General features: G+C 49.7%; 1 protein-coding gene across 4 annotated transcripts in view; it reads left to right on the top strand.

Annotated features, from left to right (window-relative positions):
* The first annotated feature begins 11,908 nt into the window (after positions 1 to 11,908).
* SRF (serum response factor) overlaps positions 11,909 to 17,237 on the top strand; it is a 36,987-nt gene continuing 31,658 nt past the window's right edge. For 2 of the 4 annotated variants that reach the window (XM_082252151.1, XM_082252150.1), the window contains exons 1-2: positions 11,909 to 12,077; positions 14,625 to 15,073. In XM_082252151.1, the coding sequence (XP_082108277.1) occupies positions 14,639 to 15,073 (435 nt within the window). In that variant the 5' untranslated portion in view covers positions 11,909 to 12,077; positions 14,625 to 14,638. Of the gene's footprint in view, positions 12,121 to 14,624; positions 15,074 to 17,237 lie in introns of all 4 variants that reach the window. The other 2 variants (XM_082252149.1, XM_082252148.1) reach the window with 2 other exon arrangements.

Genomic DNA, 17,237 nt, shown 5'->3' with positions numbered 1-17,237 from the left:
AAATCTAAGGATACCACTTCCCACGGAACCTGGGGTATCGGTAAACTGCAAAGTAACCCCGATGGTTTCGTGTTGTCGATTTTAGACCTTGCACAGATATCACAAGATGAAACAAACTTTTTTACGGTTGTCTTCATGTCTGGCCACCAAAACTGCCTAGTAAGCAGATTTAAAGTTTTAGTCATACCCATATGTCCTGCCATAGGTACGTCATGCGACAATTCCAAGATCTTGGTTCGCATAGTAGGGGGTATGTATAATTTATCGTTGTAATAGAGGAAGCCTTCTGCGTCGGTAGTTAGTTGTGGTGGAGGTGAGTCCAGTCCTATGCTGTGCAAAATCTCTTCTTTCAGGGAGCGAATGACACCGATAATACGTTCAAGTGGTATTATAGGAACTGAGGGAACCTCGGTAGAATCCTTCTCGGTTAGTCGTGAAAGTGCATCCGCTTTTTTATTTTTGTCTGCGGGCGTATAAGTCACTAAAAAATTAAATCTCAGAAAAAATAACGACCACCGAACCTGTCGGTGGGAAAGAGTTCTATTAGTCTGAAGGTATTGAAGGTTTTTGTGATCAGTATATATCAGGATTGGCAATTGAGTGCCCTCAAGTAGATGTCGCCAATTCTCTAATGCCAGTTTTATGGCTAATAGCTCCTTCTCTCCTACTGGGTAGTTCACCTCGGGGCTGCTTAATGACTTTGAGAAGAAAGCAACTGGGTGAAGAGGTGAGGTGTTTGTTGGTCGTTGTGAGAGAACTGCTCCTACTGCCATATTTGACGCATCTACCTCCAAGATGTATTGAAGGGATGGGTCTGGATGGCATAGTATGGGGGCAGTAGTGAAGTTTGATTTCAGCAGACAGAATGCTCTATCTGCTTCTTTTGACCAATTAAATGGTTTCTTCGTGCTTGTAAGTTGTGTGAGAGGTTTTACAATCGCAGAGAAGTTTTTAATGAATTTCCTATAATAGTTGGAGAATCCTAGGAACCTTTGCAATGCTTTGCGAGTGGTTGGCACAGGCCAATCTAGAATGCAGGATATTTTGCTCATGTCCATCTTGATTCCATTTTTTGATATAATATATCCTAGGAATAGAACTTCCTCTTTATGGAACAAACATTTTTTTGATTTAACATATAAGTTATGTGCAAGTAGTCTTGATAACACAAGTCTCACATGTTTTATGTGCTCAGATAAGGAATGAGAATAGATAAGTATATCGTCCAGATATACTACAACACAAACGTCAAGCAAGTCTCTGAATATCTCATTTATAAATCGTTGGAAGGCTGCGGGAGCATTACATAGCCCAAAAGGCATTACAAGGTACTCAAACAGTCCGTATCTGGTTCTGAATGCCGTCTTCCATTCATCCCCTTTACGGATTCGTATTAAATTGTATGCCCCTTTTAGGTCCAATTTTGAAAAAAGAGAAGCTCCACGCACCTGTTCGATAAGTTCAGGAATAAGAGGCAAAGGATAACGATCCTTTATTGTAATGGCATTTAATTGTCTGAAATCAATGATAGGCCTAAGGCTAGAATCCTTATTGCGGACAAAGAAGAGTCCAGCAGCAGTTGAGGAAGTAGAAGGTCGGATGAATCCTTTTGCCAGGTTCTCATCCAGATACTCCTTAAGATGAGAGAGTTCATCCTGTGAGAGAGGATAAACATGTCCGAAGGGCAATTTGCTATTAGGGAGTAGATCGATACAACAATCATAGTCCCTATGAGGAGGTAGCATTTGAGCGTTTTTTTCAAGGAAAACCTCCGATAAGTCCTGATAACACTTGGGTATAATGTCATCCGACACTACAGACAGGATCCTATCATGTGTGGGGAGATTACACGTCGTTTCACAATAGTGAGAAGAGAACGCTAGCGTTCTTGTTTTCCAATCGATAATTGGTTGATGTATGTGTTACCAGGGAAGTCCCAAAATGATTGGGAAATGTGGTGATGTTAACACATCAAAGGTGGTGGTCTCCACATGACACTCTTCAGCAGTTACAAGGAGTGCCTGTGTCTGACTGGTGATAGGACCAGAGGATAGGGGGGTACCGTTAATAAAACTAACGGAGACAGGTTTGGGTTTAGAAACAATAGGTATTTTATTAAGGGAGACAAAACAAATGTCAATGTAGTTTCCACAAGATCCTGTGTCGATCATAGCCTGGGTGGTAATCCTAGTTTGGTCCCACTGCAATGTTAAATGAACAAAAAGATAAGGTTTAGAAAAGGAAGTTGTGAGTCCGCCTAACAGAACATTTGAACACTCACCCTCTTTTCTGCGGACAAGGGGACAGCCGTTTATCAAATGATTCGGGGATGCGCAGTACATGCAGAGATGTTCGGTCTTCCTTCTGGCACGTTCAGGAAGGGTCAGAGGTGGGCGTATCATTCCTACTTCCATAGGAGTAGGATCAGCAGGCAACATCCGAGAAGGACTGGAAAATGGTGAGCCCATCTTCTCAGCCTTTCTTTCTCGTAGTCGTCTGTCAATATTGATACTGGTCTGGATCAGTCCCTCTAGAGTGCCAGGTAAATCCGCTCGGGCGAGCTCGTCTTTAACGGCCTCAGACAGGCCGAGTCTAAACTGCGTTCTTAAAGATGTGTCGTTCCACCCTGAATCAGATGACCATCTTTTAAAATTTGCCACGAAATCTTCAACGGGTCTCCTTCCTTGTTTCAAGGCCCGTAACTGGGTATCAGCGGTACTTTGCTTATTGGGGTCTTCATATAAACTAGCGAGTTGCGCTAGGAATAGAGGGTAAGAAATAAGGAGTGGATCATCCTTTTCAAAGAGGGCGTCTGCCCAGGCCCGGGGTTCACCCGTTAAATAAGAGATGATTGTACAAACTTTAATTTGCTCAGTGGTGTAGGTTAAAGGTTTTAACAAAAAAAGTAAACGACATGCGTTTTTAAATTCACGAAATTTGCTCCGATCACCAGAAAACACTAGAGGAGGGTTTATCTTAGGCTCACGGGGCTGAGTAGCAGAAAGCTGTGTGAGACGGCCAACCTGCTGTCTCAAGGTCTGATTTTCGTTTTTTACCTCTGCAAGCGCAAGGATCAATGCATCTACTTGCTGTTTTAATTGTAGTACATGAGTGGGTAAATCTGCTGAATCCATATTTTTTTTTAAGGCTCGTTCAATCTGTAACGTTCATGCGTTTTTGTTAATGGATGGATTTTCAGCTGCAGAATTATCACACTCAGTAGCCTTGCAGAGATACTGTTGAATAAACCTATCCAACTCTCAGGACTTCATCACGGTGTACAGACTGTTATGCAATATACATATACTCAATCAGATGTTTAGTGGAGGGATAGAACATATGAGAATGTATAGATGAGAGACAGGTTTGTATGGTGATTACTAGGAGTAATATTAGGAGAGTTGCAGATGATGGTAATGCAGATAGGTTCGGATGTCTAGTATAGTGCAGATGGTAAGAGGACACAGATGGAGTATACTTAGACAGAGTAACCTAGTGCAAGGATAGTTCAAGGTAGTCCCAAGAGCTAGCAATCTATGCAGATGGTATGGAATAGATAGATAGATAGTCCAGGTAATTTGTAGTAGATGACAGTAGGAGATTGGTTAGTAAGGAATCCCCTGTGGGGTACTTATCACTTAGATAGTTAGTAGTACTAATGTCCATAGAGTGAGAGATGATCCCGTAGCGAGATACGGATCAGCGGCAAGGTTCCGGCGTCAGTTCAGCAAAGGGAATGTCAGCAGCTCCGACTTCACAGGAGAAGGTGCGGTGAACATGTGGGTTTGAACGAGCGATGAGTGAGCGAAAGCCGGCGATTCAAGTAGCCGCTCATAGCGGCGCTCGGCAATGATGTCATCCGGTCTTAAAGGTATATGCGTCTCATATGTAACAAGATGGGACGCAATTTAGTAAGGAGAATTATGGAATAAGGGTACCAGAGGTACCAGAACATTACACTCGGTCATTGATGAAAGTACTTAGAGCTCATTCAGTAGTGTTGGTAGACAGGCTCAGTTGGTAGCAGTTGTGGAGATAGACTCGCTCAGTCAGTAGAGGTAGATGGGCTCAGTCGGTGGCAGTGGTGAAGGTAGATAGGCTCATTTGGTTGTGGAGGTAGACTGTCTCAGTCACTGGTGGAGGTACATAGGGCTCATTCAGTTGTTGCGGTAGAAAGGCTAAGATGGAGGCAGTTTTGGAGATAGACGGGCTTGGTCAGTAGTAGAGGTAGGTGGGCTCACTCAGTGAAAGTGGAGGAGGTAGATTGGCTTGTTGGTTATGAAGATAGGTGGGCAAGGTCGGTGGCAGTGAAACAGATAGATTGGCTTGGTTGCTTATGGAGGTAAATGGGCTCAGTCGGTGGAAGCGGAGGAGGTAGATAGGCTTGGTTGCTTATGGAGGTAGATGGGCTCAGCCGTGGCAGTGGAGGAGGTAGATAGGCTTGGTTGCTTATGGAGGTAGATAGGCTCAGTCGGTGGAAGTGGAGGAGGTAGATTGGTTTGGTTGGTTATGGAGGTACTTCCAAAGAGAAAAAGTGACTTCACTCAAAGATGAATGAACTTGAAGTGTTTATTCCCATTCATAAAAGACAACGGTGCATCGAACAGACAATGACACGGTTGACATGTTTCACGACTCTGTAGGTCGCTTACTTATAACCCTGAGGGTTTGATCACTGGACGGCGGATCCGACCAGCACCTGGATATCTGTGCCTCACCTGAGCGGCTTTCCCTGTGTTGCTTGGTTATGGAGGTAGATGGGCTCAGTTGGTGGAAGTGGAGTAGGTAGATAGGCTTGGTTGGTTATGGGGTTAGATGGGCTCGGTTGGCGGAAGTGGAGGAGGTAGTGAGCTTGATTGGTTATGAAGGTAGATGGGCTCAGTCAGTGGAAGTGGAGGAGCTAGATGGGCTCAGTGGTTATGGAGGTAGTTGCCGTCAGTGGCAGTGGAGGAGGTATATGGGCTCAGTCGGTGGAAGCGGTGGAGGTAGATTGGCTCGGTTCGTTATGGCGGTAGATGGGCTCATTCGTGGATGTGGAGGCGGTAGATGGGCTCAGTAAGTTATGGAGGTAGATGGGCTCAGATGGTTATGGAGGTAAATGGGCTCAGTTGGGTTTGGAGGTAGATGGGCTTGGTTTGTTATGGAGGTGGATGGACTCAGTTGGTTATTGAGGTAGATGGGCTTGGTTAAGAATGGAGATAAATAGACTAAGTTGGTTATGGAGGTAGATGGACTCGGTTAGTTATGGAGGTAGATTGGCACAGTTGGTGGCGATGGAGGAGGTAGATGGGCTTGGTTAGTTATGTAGGTACATGGGTATAGTCAGTGGCAGTGGAGGAGGTAAATGGGCTTAGTTGGTTATGGGCTCAGTCGGTGGCAGTAGAGGAGGTAGATGGGCTTAGTTGGTTATGGGGTAGATGGGCTGAGTCGGTGGCAGTGGAGGAGGTAGATAGACTCGGTTGGTTATGGAGGTAGATGGGCTCAGTCGGTAGCAGTGGAGGAGGTAAATGGACTTGGTTAGTTATGTAGGTACATGGGCACAGTCGGTGGCAGTGGAGGAGGTAAATGGGCTTAGTTCGTTATGGAGGTAGATGGGCTCAGTCAGTAGCAGTGGAGGAGGTAGATGGACTTGGTTGGTTATTGAGGTAGATGGGCACAGTTGGTGGCAGTGGAGGAGGTAGATGGGCTTGGTTGGCTATGTAGGTACATGGGCACAGTCGGTGGCCTGTGGAGGAGGTAAATGGGCTTAGTTGGTTATGGGCGTAGCTAGGCTCAGTCGTGGGCAGTGGAGGAGGTAGATAGACTCGGTTGGTTATGGAGGTAGATGGGCTCAGTCGGTAGCAGTGGAGGAGGTAGATGGACTCAGGTGGTTATGGAGGTAGAGGAGCTAAGTGGGTGGCAGTGGAGCAGGTAGATAGGCTCGGTTGGGTATGGAGGTAGATGGGCTCAGTCAGTGGCAGTGGAGGAGGTAGATGGGCCCAGTTGCTTTTGGAGGTAGATGGGCTCAGTCGGTGGAAGTGGAGGAGGTAGATTGGTTTGGTTGGTTATGGAGGTAGATGGGCTCAGTGGATGGCAGTGGAGGAGGTAGATTGGCTTGGTTGGTTATGGAGGTAGATGGGCTCAGTCGTGGCAGTGAAGGAGGTAGATGGTCTTGGTTGCTTATGGAGGTAGATGTGCTCAGTCGGTGGAAGTGGAGGAGGTAGATTGGTTCAGTTGGTTATGGAGATAGATGGGCTCAGTTGATGGCAGTGGAGGAGGTAGATTGGCTTGGTTGGTTATGGAGGTAGATGGGCTCAGTTGGTGGAAGTGGAGGAGGTAGATGGGCTTGGTTGGTTATGGGGTTAGATGGGCTCGGTCGGCGGAAGTGGAGGAGGTAGATGGGCCTGGTTGGTTATGGAGGTAGATGGGCTCAGTCGGTGGCAATGGAGGAGGTAGATGAACTTGGTTAGTTATGGATGTAGATGGGCCCAGTCGGTGGCAGTGGAGGAGGTAGATGGGCTCAGTCAGTGGAAGTGGAGGAGGTAGATGGGTCTGGTTAGGTATGAAGGTAGATGGGCTTAGGCGGTAGCAGTGGAGGAGGTAGAGTGGCTTGGTTGCGTATGGAGGAAGATGGGCTCAGTCTGTGCCAGTTGAGGGGGTAGATGGGCTTGGTTGGTTATGGAGGTAGATGGGCTTGGTTGGTTATGGAGGTAGATGGGCTCCGTTGGTTATGGAGGTAGATGGCCTTGGTTAGTTATGGAGGTAGATAGGCTTGGTTGGTTATGGAGGTAGATGGGCTCCGTTGGTTATGGAGGTAGATGGGCTCAGTTGGTTATGGAGGTACTGAAGATGGGCTCAGTGGGTTGAAGTGGAGGAGGTAGATGGGCTTGGTTGGTTATGGGCTCAGTCGGTGGCAGACCATTAGAGCACTGAGACTACAGTTCTCTTACAAATCAGTGCTCCCATTACCATCTACTGGGCTACACAGTCCACCCAACAAATACCAAAGGCTATATATTGTGTATTTGGTACAGGTATTGGTATATTTAGTGCAGATTGCGGTGTGTACGCTAAGTGCAATGTTAGTATTATCAGTGCAGATTGCACTGTTTATGGTAAGTGCAATATTAGTATAATCGGTGCAAATTGCACTGTGTATGGTAAATGCAATGTTAATATAATTGGTGCAGATTGTAGTGTGTATGGTAAGTGCAATGTTAGTATATTTGGTGCAGATTGTAGTGTGTATGGTAAATGCAATGTTAGTATATATTCGGTGCAGATTGTAGTGTGTATGGTAAGTGCAATGTTAGTATAATTGGTGCAGATTGTGCTGTGTATGGTAAGTGCAATGTTAGTATAATCGGTGCAGATTGCACTGTGTATGGTAAGTGCAATGCTAGTATAATTGGTGCAGATGCTCATGCACACAGGGCATTAGAAAGAATGCGCTGCAAAGTCACTACCAATGCCAGGAAAAAGTGGCTGTAAAAAAGCGCCTTTAGGGTTCTTTCACATGGCCGCTCCGATTTCTTCTTCCGCTGCAGCATTTTATTTTTTTTTTCACGGACACGGATGACACTTGTATCATCCGCTCCGTATGTCCGCATATCATCCCATCCGTTTGCGGATGATATACGGACATAATGTAAGTCTATGGGGATTGCGGATGTCAGAGGATGACACTGCTGACATCCGATTTTGCATCCGTTCCGTTTTTTTAACGGAAGAAAAATAGGGTTCTGTTCTGAACTGAAAGGACGAAAATCGGATGTCAGCGGATGGCCATCCGCTGACATCCGCAATCCCATTGACATGCATTATGTCCGTTTTTCATCCGCAAAAAAATGGGATGAAATACGGACATACGGAGCGCCCATGTGAAAGAGCCCTAAGTAGCTTTTTGCGTTAATAGACGTTTAGCTACGTTAGCTTTTAGCACCATTTCTCTGGCTCTATTCAAAATCAATGGTTCCCTATGAGAACTGTCTTTGATTCAATTTTCAGCTCATTGATTTGTGCTAGGAGGGGGGATTTTTTTTGAGGGGGAGGATTGTGCAGGAAGTACATGTTAAATGAGAGGATTTGAGCTAAGCATGTAGAATAGCGCTCCATTTTTTTTGGGGGGGCGGGGGTGATTTTTATTTTTGCAGACACATAATGGTCATACAGTATGTCACAAAAGTGAGTACACCCCTCACATTTTTGTAAATATGTTATAGTATCTTTTCATGTGACAACACTGAAGAAATTACACTTTGCTAAAATGTAAATTAGTGAGTGTACAGCTTGTATGAGCCCCCGTTCACATGCAGGCGACGCTACTTCGCACCGCGACCTCCGAGCGGCCGCCACGGACTTCATAACATTGAAGTCTATGGCGGTCGCCTCCTGGTCGCCCCAAAGAAGCTCCGGACCCTTTTTCTAAGTCGGAGCGACTTGTGTCGCTCCTATTAGAACGGGTCCGCAGCTTCCCTATGGGAGGCGACCTACGGCGACCTGTAAGGCGACCAGGTCACCTCACAGGTCGCCCTAGTGTGAACCGGGGCTAACAGTGGAAATTTGCTGTCCCCTCAAAATAACTCAACACACAGCCATTAATGTCTAAACCGCTGGCAACAAAAGTGAGTACATCCCTAAGTTAAAATGTCCAAATTGGGCCCAAAGTGTCAATATTTTGCCGCACTGCCTTAACTCTCTTGGGCATGGAGTTCATCAGAGCTTCACAGGTTGCCACTGGAGTCCTCTTCCACTCCTGCATGACGACATCACAGAGCTGGTGGATGTTAGAGACCTTGCGCTCCTCCACCTTCCATTTGAGGATGCCCCACAGATGCTCAATAGGGTTTAGGTCAGGAGACATGCTTGGCCAGTCCATCATCTTTACCTTCAGCTTCTTTAGCAAGGCAGTGGTCATCCTGGAAGTGTGTTTGGGGTCGTTATCATGTTGGAATTCTGCCCTGCAGCCCAGTCTCTGAAGGGAGGGAATCATGCTCTGCTTCAGTATGTCACAGTACATGTTGGCATTCATGGTTCCCTCAATGAACTGTAGCTCACCAGTGCCGGCAGCACTCATGCAGCTCCAGACCATGACTCTCCCCCCACCATGCTTGACTGTAAGCAAGACACACTTGCCTTTGCACTCCTTACCTGGATGCCGCCACACATGCTTGACACCATCTGAACCAAATAAGTTTATCTTGGTCTCATCAGACCACAGGACATGGTTCCAGTAATCCATGTCCTTAGTCTGCAGCAAACTGTTTGCGGGCTTTCTTGTGCATCATCTTTAGAAGAGGCTTCCTTCTGGGATGACAGCCATGCAGACCAATTTGATGCAGTGTGCGGCGTATGGTCTGAGCACTGACAGGCTGACTCCCACCCCTTCAACCTCTGCAGCAATGCTGGCAGCACTCATACGTCTATTTCCGAAAGACAACCTCTGGATATAACCCTGAGCATGTGCACTCAACTTCTTTGGTCGACCATGGCGAGGCCTGTTCTGAGTGGAACCTGTCCTGTTAAACTGCTGTATGGTCTTGCCCACTGTGCTGCAGCTCAGTTTCAGGGTCTTGGCAGTCTTCTTGTAGCCTAGGCCACATGTGTCAAACACAAGGCCCGCAGGCTGAATCAGGCCCTCAAGGACATTTCATGTGACCCTTGCACCTCTCCCAGAGCTGCAGTAGATCTCCAACCCTCCTTTGGACCTCATCATGACCCTGCCCTTACTACTTCCCAACTCTGCCCCCAGCTTATTCCCAGCAGCAACATAAGATAAGGGGTGCACTTTCATGTAAGGGAGGGGGGAACTCTTAACATTTGATGTCAGGGGGTTGGGATACTCTGGGCATCTAGCATTACAGATACAATCATAATGTTGATGCGGCCCTCGATGAAGTTGAGTTTGACACCCCTGGCCTAGGCCATCTTTATGGAGAGCAACAATTCTTTCTTTCAGATCCTCAGAGAGTTATTTGCGATGAGGTGCCATGTTGAACTTCAAATGACCAGTATGGCAGAGTGAGAGCAATAACACCAAATTTAACACACCTGCTCCCCATCCACACCTGAGACCTTGTAATACTAACGAGTCCCATGACATCGGGGAGGGAAAATAGCTAATTGGGCCCAACTTGGGACATTTTCACTTAGGGGTGTACTCACTTTTGTAGCCAGTGGTTTAGACATTAATGGCTGTGTGTTGAGTTATTTTGAGGGGACAGCAAATTTACATTGTTATACAAGCTGTACACTCACTACTTTACATGGTAGCAAAGTGTCATTTCTTCAGTGTTGTCACATGAAAAGATAGAATAAAATATTTACAAAAATGCGAGGGGTGTACTCACTTTTGTGAGATACTGTACATCTTGGGGGGGGGGGGGGGGCGCAGTTTGGCATGTTTGCCCTGGGCTCTAGCTGACCTTGTCCCGGTACTGCCTGTAAAGCCGGTGCCGGTTGCACTGTTGGGGAACTTTTTATTGCAAAAATGTCAGTTGGTAGCCTAAGGGTTGATATTTAGGGCTCTGTATCTTTAACCACTTGCCGACTGCCGCATGACTATTTACGTCGGCAGTCAGCCCCTCACAGGCAGAGCGACGTAGGGCTACGTCGCTAGCCTGTAAGGGTTTTGGGAGCGAGCGCGCGCCGCCGGATGCGCGCTCTCGCTCCTGCTCGGTCACGGACACCCCCGCACTCGCGATCTTTCGTGACAGCGGGAGAAAGGCAGGCGGCTAGTGTAAACAAAGCCGCCTGTCAGTTCTCCCCTGTGTAAGAATGGTGATCAAATGGTTTTACTATGTAGGACCATTGATCTCTGTTCTTACACATCAAGCCACAGCCAATCACAGTTAGAAACACGCCCCTAGGACACACTTAACCCCTCCCTCTCCAATACAGTTAACTCCTTCACTGCAAATATAATTTTTACAGTAACAGTGCATATTTATAGCACTGATTACTGTAGTAATGTCACTGGTACCCCCAAAAATGTCAGTCAAGGGTCCGATCTGTCCGCCGCAATGTTGCAGTCCGGCAAAAAAAATCGCAGATCGCCGCCATTACTCGTTAAAAAAAAAACAACAAAAATGACAAAAATCTTTCCCTTAGTTAGTAAACGCAATAACTTTTGCGCAAACCAATCAAAATACGCTTTTTGCGATTTTTTTTTTTTTTTACCAAACATATGTAGCATAAAACAAATTGGCCTAAAATGTTAAAAAATTTTGATTTTTACATTTTTTTTGGGGGGAATTTCATATAAAAAAATGTGAAAAATATTGTTATTTTTGCAAAATTGTCGCTCTTTTTTTGTTTATAGCGCATGATCAAAAAATCGCACAGGTGATCAAATACCACCAAAAGAAAGCTCTGTTTGTGGGAAAAAAAGGATGTAAATTTCGTTTGGGTACGGCGTCGCAGGACCGCGCAATTGTCCGTTAAATTCACGCAGTGCCGAATCGCAAAATAGGCCCTGGTCAGGAAGGGGGTAAAATCTTCCGGGGCTTAAGTGGATATTTAGGGCTCTGTATCTTTAATGTCCACCTGCTCTGTATTGTGTCAAATAATGTTTCTATTTACAATTTGCAACCCAAAAATCTTGTCTGATAGGCTGAGCACTAATTCGGAACTGTCCGATGACTTTCACTATTTACTTGTTTGTGGCTCGGTTCTGGGTTCAGTGTCTCGCTGACATCATACATGACATACGCAGCCCCGCCCCTCCTCTGGCCCTCCCAATGGGCGCCTTGCTGTCTTCCTGGACTCAGCCAATGAGCGCCCCGCGCGGTGACTCACCATATATGGACAGTCTTTTCCATATAAGGAAAGATCTCCTCGCTTTATATGGCTGAAAATAGTCCTAGCCGTGCTCCGTATTATCCCTCCGCGCTGCTCTGCCTGGACGGAAGGGGGGGGAAGTAGTGCCGGGAGGCGGCGGAGGGGTTCTCTGTCATCTTCCGTACGCTGAGTGGGAGTGAGGCGGCTCGGCCTGTGATTGGTTGCTGGGAGGTGTGCGCGGGGAAGCCGGGAGAGCCAGAGGCGCAGGGCGGCCGTGAGACGCCACAGAGGAGGCCGGGAGGGAGAACCGAGTGAAGAGGGTGAGAGCACCGGGGGACCGCGGAGGACAACCGGGGAAGGAGGGTGAGGGGACTTGCTGGGGTATATAGAGGGTGAGGGGACCGGGGTACACCGGAAGGGGGGGAGACGAGGGGGATTGGACGGGCATGGGGGCGGGGTAGAGGTATCGGGGTGTACAGTGCGGGGTATGAGAAGGGGGACATATACTGGGGTGTATGGGGGGACGATAGAGGGAGGTGTGATGTGGGGGATATGATGGGTGTATAGATAGTGGGGTGTATGTGGGTGAGGGGTGCATGTAGTGGGGAGGGGGGGGTATGGTGAGGGGTGCATGTAGTGGGGAGGGGGGGGTATGGTGAGGGGTACATGTAGTGGGGAGGGGGGGGGGTATGGTGAGGGGTACATGTAGTGGGGAGGGGGGGGGTATGGTGAGGGGTACATGTAGTGGGGAGGGGGGGGGGTATGGTGAGGGGTACATGTAGTGGGGAGGGGGGGGGTATGGTGAGGGGTACATGTAGTGGGGAGGGGGGGGGTATGGTGAGGGGTACATGTAGTGGGGAGGGGGGGGGTATGGTGAGGGGTACATGTAGTGGGGAGGGGGGGGGGTATGGTGAGGGGTACATGTAGTGGGGAGGGGGGGGGGGTATGGTGAGGGGTACATGTAGTGGGGAGGGGGGGGGGTATGGTGAGGGGTACATGTAGTGGGGAGGGGGGGGGGTATGGTGAGGGGTACATGTAGTGGGGAGGGGGGGGGGGTATGGTGAGGGGTACATGTAGTGGGGAGGGGGGGGGGGTATGGTGAGGGGTACATGTAGTGGGGAGGGGGGGGGTATGGTGAGGGGTACATGTAGTGGGGAGGGGGGGGGTATGGTGAGGGGTACATGTAGTGGGGAGGGGGGGGTATGGTGAGGGGTACATGTAGTGGGGAGGGGGGGGGGTATGGTGAGGGGTACATGTAGTGGGGAGGGGGGGGGGTATGGTGAGGGGTACATGTAGTGGGGAGGGGGGGGGGGTATGGTGAGGGGTACATGTAGTGGGGAGGGGGGGGGGGTATGGTGAGGGGTACATGTAGTGGGGAGGGGGGGGGGTATGGTGAGGGGTACATGTAGTGGGGAGGGGGGGGGTATGGTGAGGGGTACATGTAGTGGGGAGGGGGGGGGTATGGTGAGGGGTACATGTAGTGGGGAGGGGGGGGTATGGTGAGGGGTACATGTAGTGGGGAGGGGGGGGGGTATGGTGAGGGGTACATGTAGTGGGGAGGGGGGGGGGTATGGTGAGGGGTACATGTAGTGGGGAGGGGGGGGGGGTATGGTGAGGGGTACATGTAGTGGGGAGGGGGGGGGGGTATGGTGAGGGGTACATGTAGTGGGGAGGGGGGGGGGGTATGGTGAGGGGTACATGTAGTGGGGAGGGGGTATGGTGAGGGGTACATGTAGTGGGGGGGGGGGTATGGTGAGGGGTACATGTAGTGGGGGGGGGGGTATGGTGAGGGGTACATGTAGTGGGGGGGGGGTATGGTGAGGGGTACATGTAGTGGGGAGGGGGGGGGTATGGTGAGGGGTGTATGTGGGGAGGGGGGTATGATAAGGGGTACATGTAGTGGGGGATGTGAAAAGGGGGACTATAGTGGAGGGACTATGGTGGGGGGTATGAGGGGTGCATGTAGTGGGGAGGGGGGGGGGTATGGTGAGGGGTGTATGTGGGGAGGGGGGTATGATAAGGGGTACATGTAGTGGGGGATGTGGGGAGGGGGACTATAGTGGAAGGACTATGATGTGGGGGGTATGAGGGGTACATGTAGTGGGGAGGGAGGTATGGTGAGGGGGGTATGATAAGGGGTACATGTAGTGGGGGATATGGTGAGGGGGGGTATGGTGGGGAGGGGAGTGCGGTGAGGGGGACTATAGTGGAGGGATTATGATGCGAGTTGGGGGGTATGAGGGGTACATGGAGTATTTACAGTGAGGGGTTCATAAAATGTGTTATGTACAGTGGGGAGATATTTATAAGGAGGGATAAGTGTACTGGGGTGAGGGGTACATATAGGGGTGTACATTAATTGTGAAAGCATGAATGATATAGTGGGGGGGTGGTGCTTGAAGGGGGAGGTGTTGTGGGAGGAGGGGTACATATAGGGAGGAGGTGTTGTGGGAGGAGGGGTACATATAGGGAGGAGGGGTACAAATAAAGGAGGTAGATATATAGTATTTTCTGTGAGGGTTATATACAGTGGGGTGGTATAGAAGGTTAGTGGTGTATATGATGATAATGGGGGGTGGGTGTATGTTAGGGGGAGTAGTATTCAGGGGTTATTAGAGGGCTATTGGATGAGAAGTATACAGAGGAATATGAGGGGGGGGGTATATAGTATGTACACAGAGGGGGGTATATAGAGGATGAGAGGGGATATAGTGTGTGTGTTTACAGAGGGGGAGGTGGGTGTATAGTGTATGTATTTATGCAGAGGATGAGGGGGGGGGGATATAGTGTGTGTATATACAGAGGGGGAGGGTATTGGTCTGGTTTATTAGTGCTATTAACCTTGTCCATTCTTTCTATGCTCTTAGGGTGCCGGGTGGAGATGTTGCCCACCCAGGCCGGTTCCTCTCCCGGGAACGGTGTAGGCCGCAACCCCGGATTATCGTTATCCCGTAACCGGCCAGGGAACGGAAGTTCTCCAGGGAGGGGTAGTCGGCCTCGGTACGAGGTTTCTCCAGGAGTCGGATCAGCCATGTACAGCGGTAGTGAAGCCACCTCTGACTCTGCAGAGGATGATGATACCCCGGCCCGCGGGATGAAGAGAGGACTAGCTGAGCTGGAGCTGCCTGATCCAGTGGGACCTGGAGGACCAGGGGTAGCAACACCTGGAGGATACCCTGGGGTGAGCGGAGTGGTGTCTGGGGCAAAGCCTGGCAAGAAGACACGGGGCAGGGTGAAGATCAAGATGGAGTTCATTGACAACAAGCTGAGGAGGTACACCACCTTCAGCAAGAGGAAGACCGGCATCATGAAGAAGGTAAGGGTGGGGGGGGGGGGGCACACGTTGTACAATGGTGGTCACTCAACTGAGGTCTTAGTTATGAGTGTTGGAGCTTCTGCTGTCTCTGCATGTCATAGTAGGAGGTTGTCATCTCTCATATGACTTCCTATAGGTGAGCGGATTGGTGGTTGAGTTATCTATGGTGGGAATTTGAGGTTTACTGCTGGTGTCAGCCCAGTGTTGAGGACTGGTGCTATTTACCCAGTGATTAGCCATGATTAAGGCCTGATGGCCGAAACACGTTGGCTTTTTATTTGACTGCCGTTCATATGCTAAAATGATGTTTTAACCGACGTCCATAGCACAGCCTTTCTCCGTTTTTTGTGCTTTACCCAGTGGGTGAGGGTCAGATGTCAGAGATGATCCCTGTGCAGGAGGGCTATCAGAATTGTTGGGTTTTGCGTTCTGTGTATTTGGTGGTTGTCCAATCCTCCCCAGTGAGTCTGGTGATGTGAACACATTTGTCACATGCAGATTGTTCTGTGCAGTCTTGTGTGCATAGCTCGCTCATCCCTGGTGGGTCTGTACCCTGGTCTATGACCCCCCCCCCTTTCCCCAGGACAGAAGGCTGAGATCCTTGAAGGTGATCTCCATGATCCTGTGCCCTGGTCTGCTATGAACCCCCCTGCGCCCCTCCGGGCAGAAGGCCGAGATCCATGAAAGTGACCTGGGTCTGCTTTATGCTGTAATCCTGTGTGGCGCTCACCCCTTGTCTGACGAGTCTATACCCTTGGTCTGCTATGACCCCCCCAGGACAGAAGGCCGAGATCCTTGAAGGTGATCTCCATCTACTTAATGATCCTGTGGGCCTGTGCCCTGGTCTGCTATGACCCCCCCCCCCAGGACAGAAGGCCGAGATCCTTGAAGGTGATCTCCATCTGCTTAATGATCCTGTGTAGGTCTATGCCCTGGTCTGCTATGAACCCCCCCCCCCCCACGGGCAGAAGGGCAAGATCCATGAAGTGACCTGGGTCTGCTTCATCCTGTATGGCCCTCACCCCTTGTCTGGTGGGTCTGTACCCTGGTCTGCTATGACCCCCCCCCTCTTCTCCCCCCCCCCCCCCCCCCCAGGACAGAAGGCCGAGATCCTTGAAGGTGATCTCCATCTGCTTCATGATCCTGTGTGGGTCTTTACCCTGGTCTGCTATGACCCCCCCCCCTTCCGCAGGGCAGAAGGTCAGGATCTATGAAGGTGATCTGGGTCTGCTTTATGCTTCTCTAATCCTGTGTGGCACTCGCCCCTTGTCTGGTGGGCCTGTGCCTTGGTCTGCTATGACCCCCCCCCCCCCCCCAGGACAGAAGGTCGAGATCCTTGAAGGTGATCTCCATCTGCTTCATGATCCTGTGTGGGTCTGTCCTGGGGAAGGGGGGGGGGGTCTTAGCAGACCTACACAGAATCATGAAGCAGATGGAGATCACCTTCAAGGATCTCGACCTTCTGTCCTGGGGGGGGGGGTCATAGCAGGCACAGGCCCACCAGACAAGGGGCGAGTGGCACACAGGATTAGAGGAACATAAAGCAGACCCAGATCACCTTCGTGGATCCCAACCTTCTGTCCTGGGGAAGGGGGGGTTTAATAGCAGACCATGAACTAGGTTGGGATCCATGAAGGTGATCTGGGTCTGCTTTATGCTCCTGTAATCCTGTGTGGCACTCGCCCCTTGTCTGGTGGGCCTGTGCCTTGGTCTACTATGACCCTCTCCCCCCCTTCCCCAGGCCAGAAGGCCAAGATCCATGAAGGGGATCTCCAATGTGCTTCATGATCCTGTGTAGGACTGTGCCCTGGTCTGCTATGAACCCCCCTCCCCAGGCAGAAGGGCAAGATCCATGAAGGTGATCTGGGTCTGCTTTATGCTCCTGTAATCCTGTGTGGAGCTCGCCCCTTGTCTGGTGGGCCTGTGCCTTGGTCTGCTATTACCCCCCCCCCCCCCCCCCCCTGGACGGAAGGCTGAGATCCATGAAGGTGATCTTGGTTTGCTTTCTGATCTTGTGTGGGTCTGTGCCCTGAACCCCCCCTCAGGATAGAAGGCTGAAATCCATGAAGGTGTTTTTTTTTTTGCTCGGTCTGCTTTATGCTCCTCTAATTCTGTGTGGCGCTCGCTCTGTCTGGTTGGTCTGTAACCAGGTCTCTCTCACCTG

This window comes from Pelophylax lessonae, assembly GCF_965119305.1.
Source record: "Pelophylax lessonae genome assembly, chromosome: 3".
In the NCBI taxonomy this organism is placed as follows: Eukaryota; Metazoa; Chordata; class Amphibia; order Anura; family Ranidae; genus Pelophylax; species Pelophylax lessonae.
This window is presented reverse-complemented; position numbering and strand designations above follow the sequence as displayed.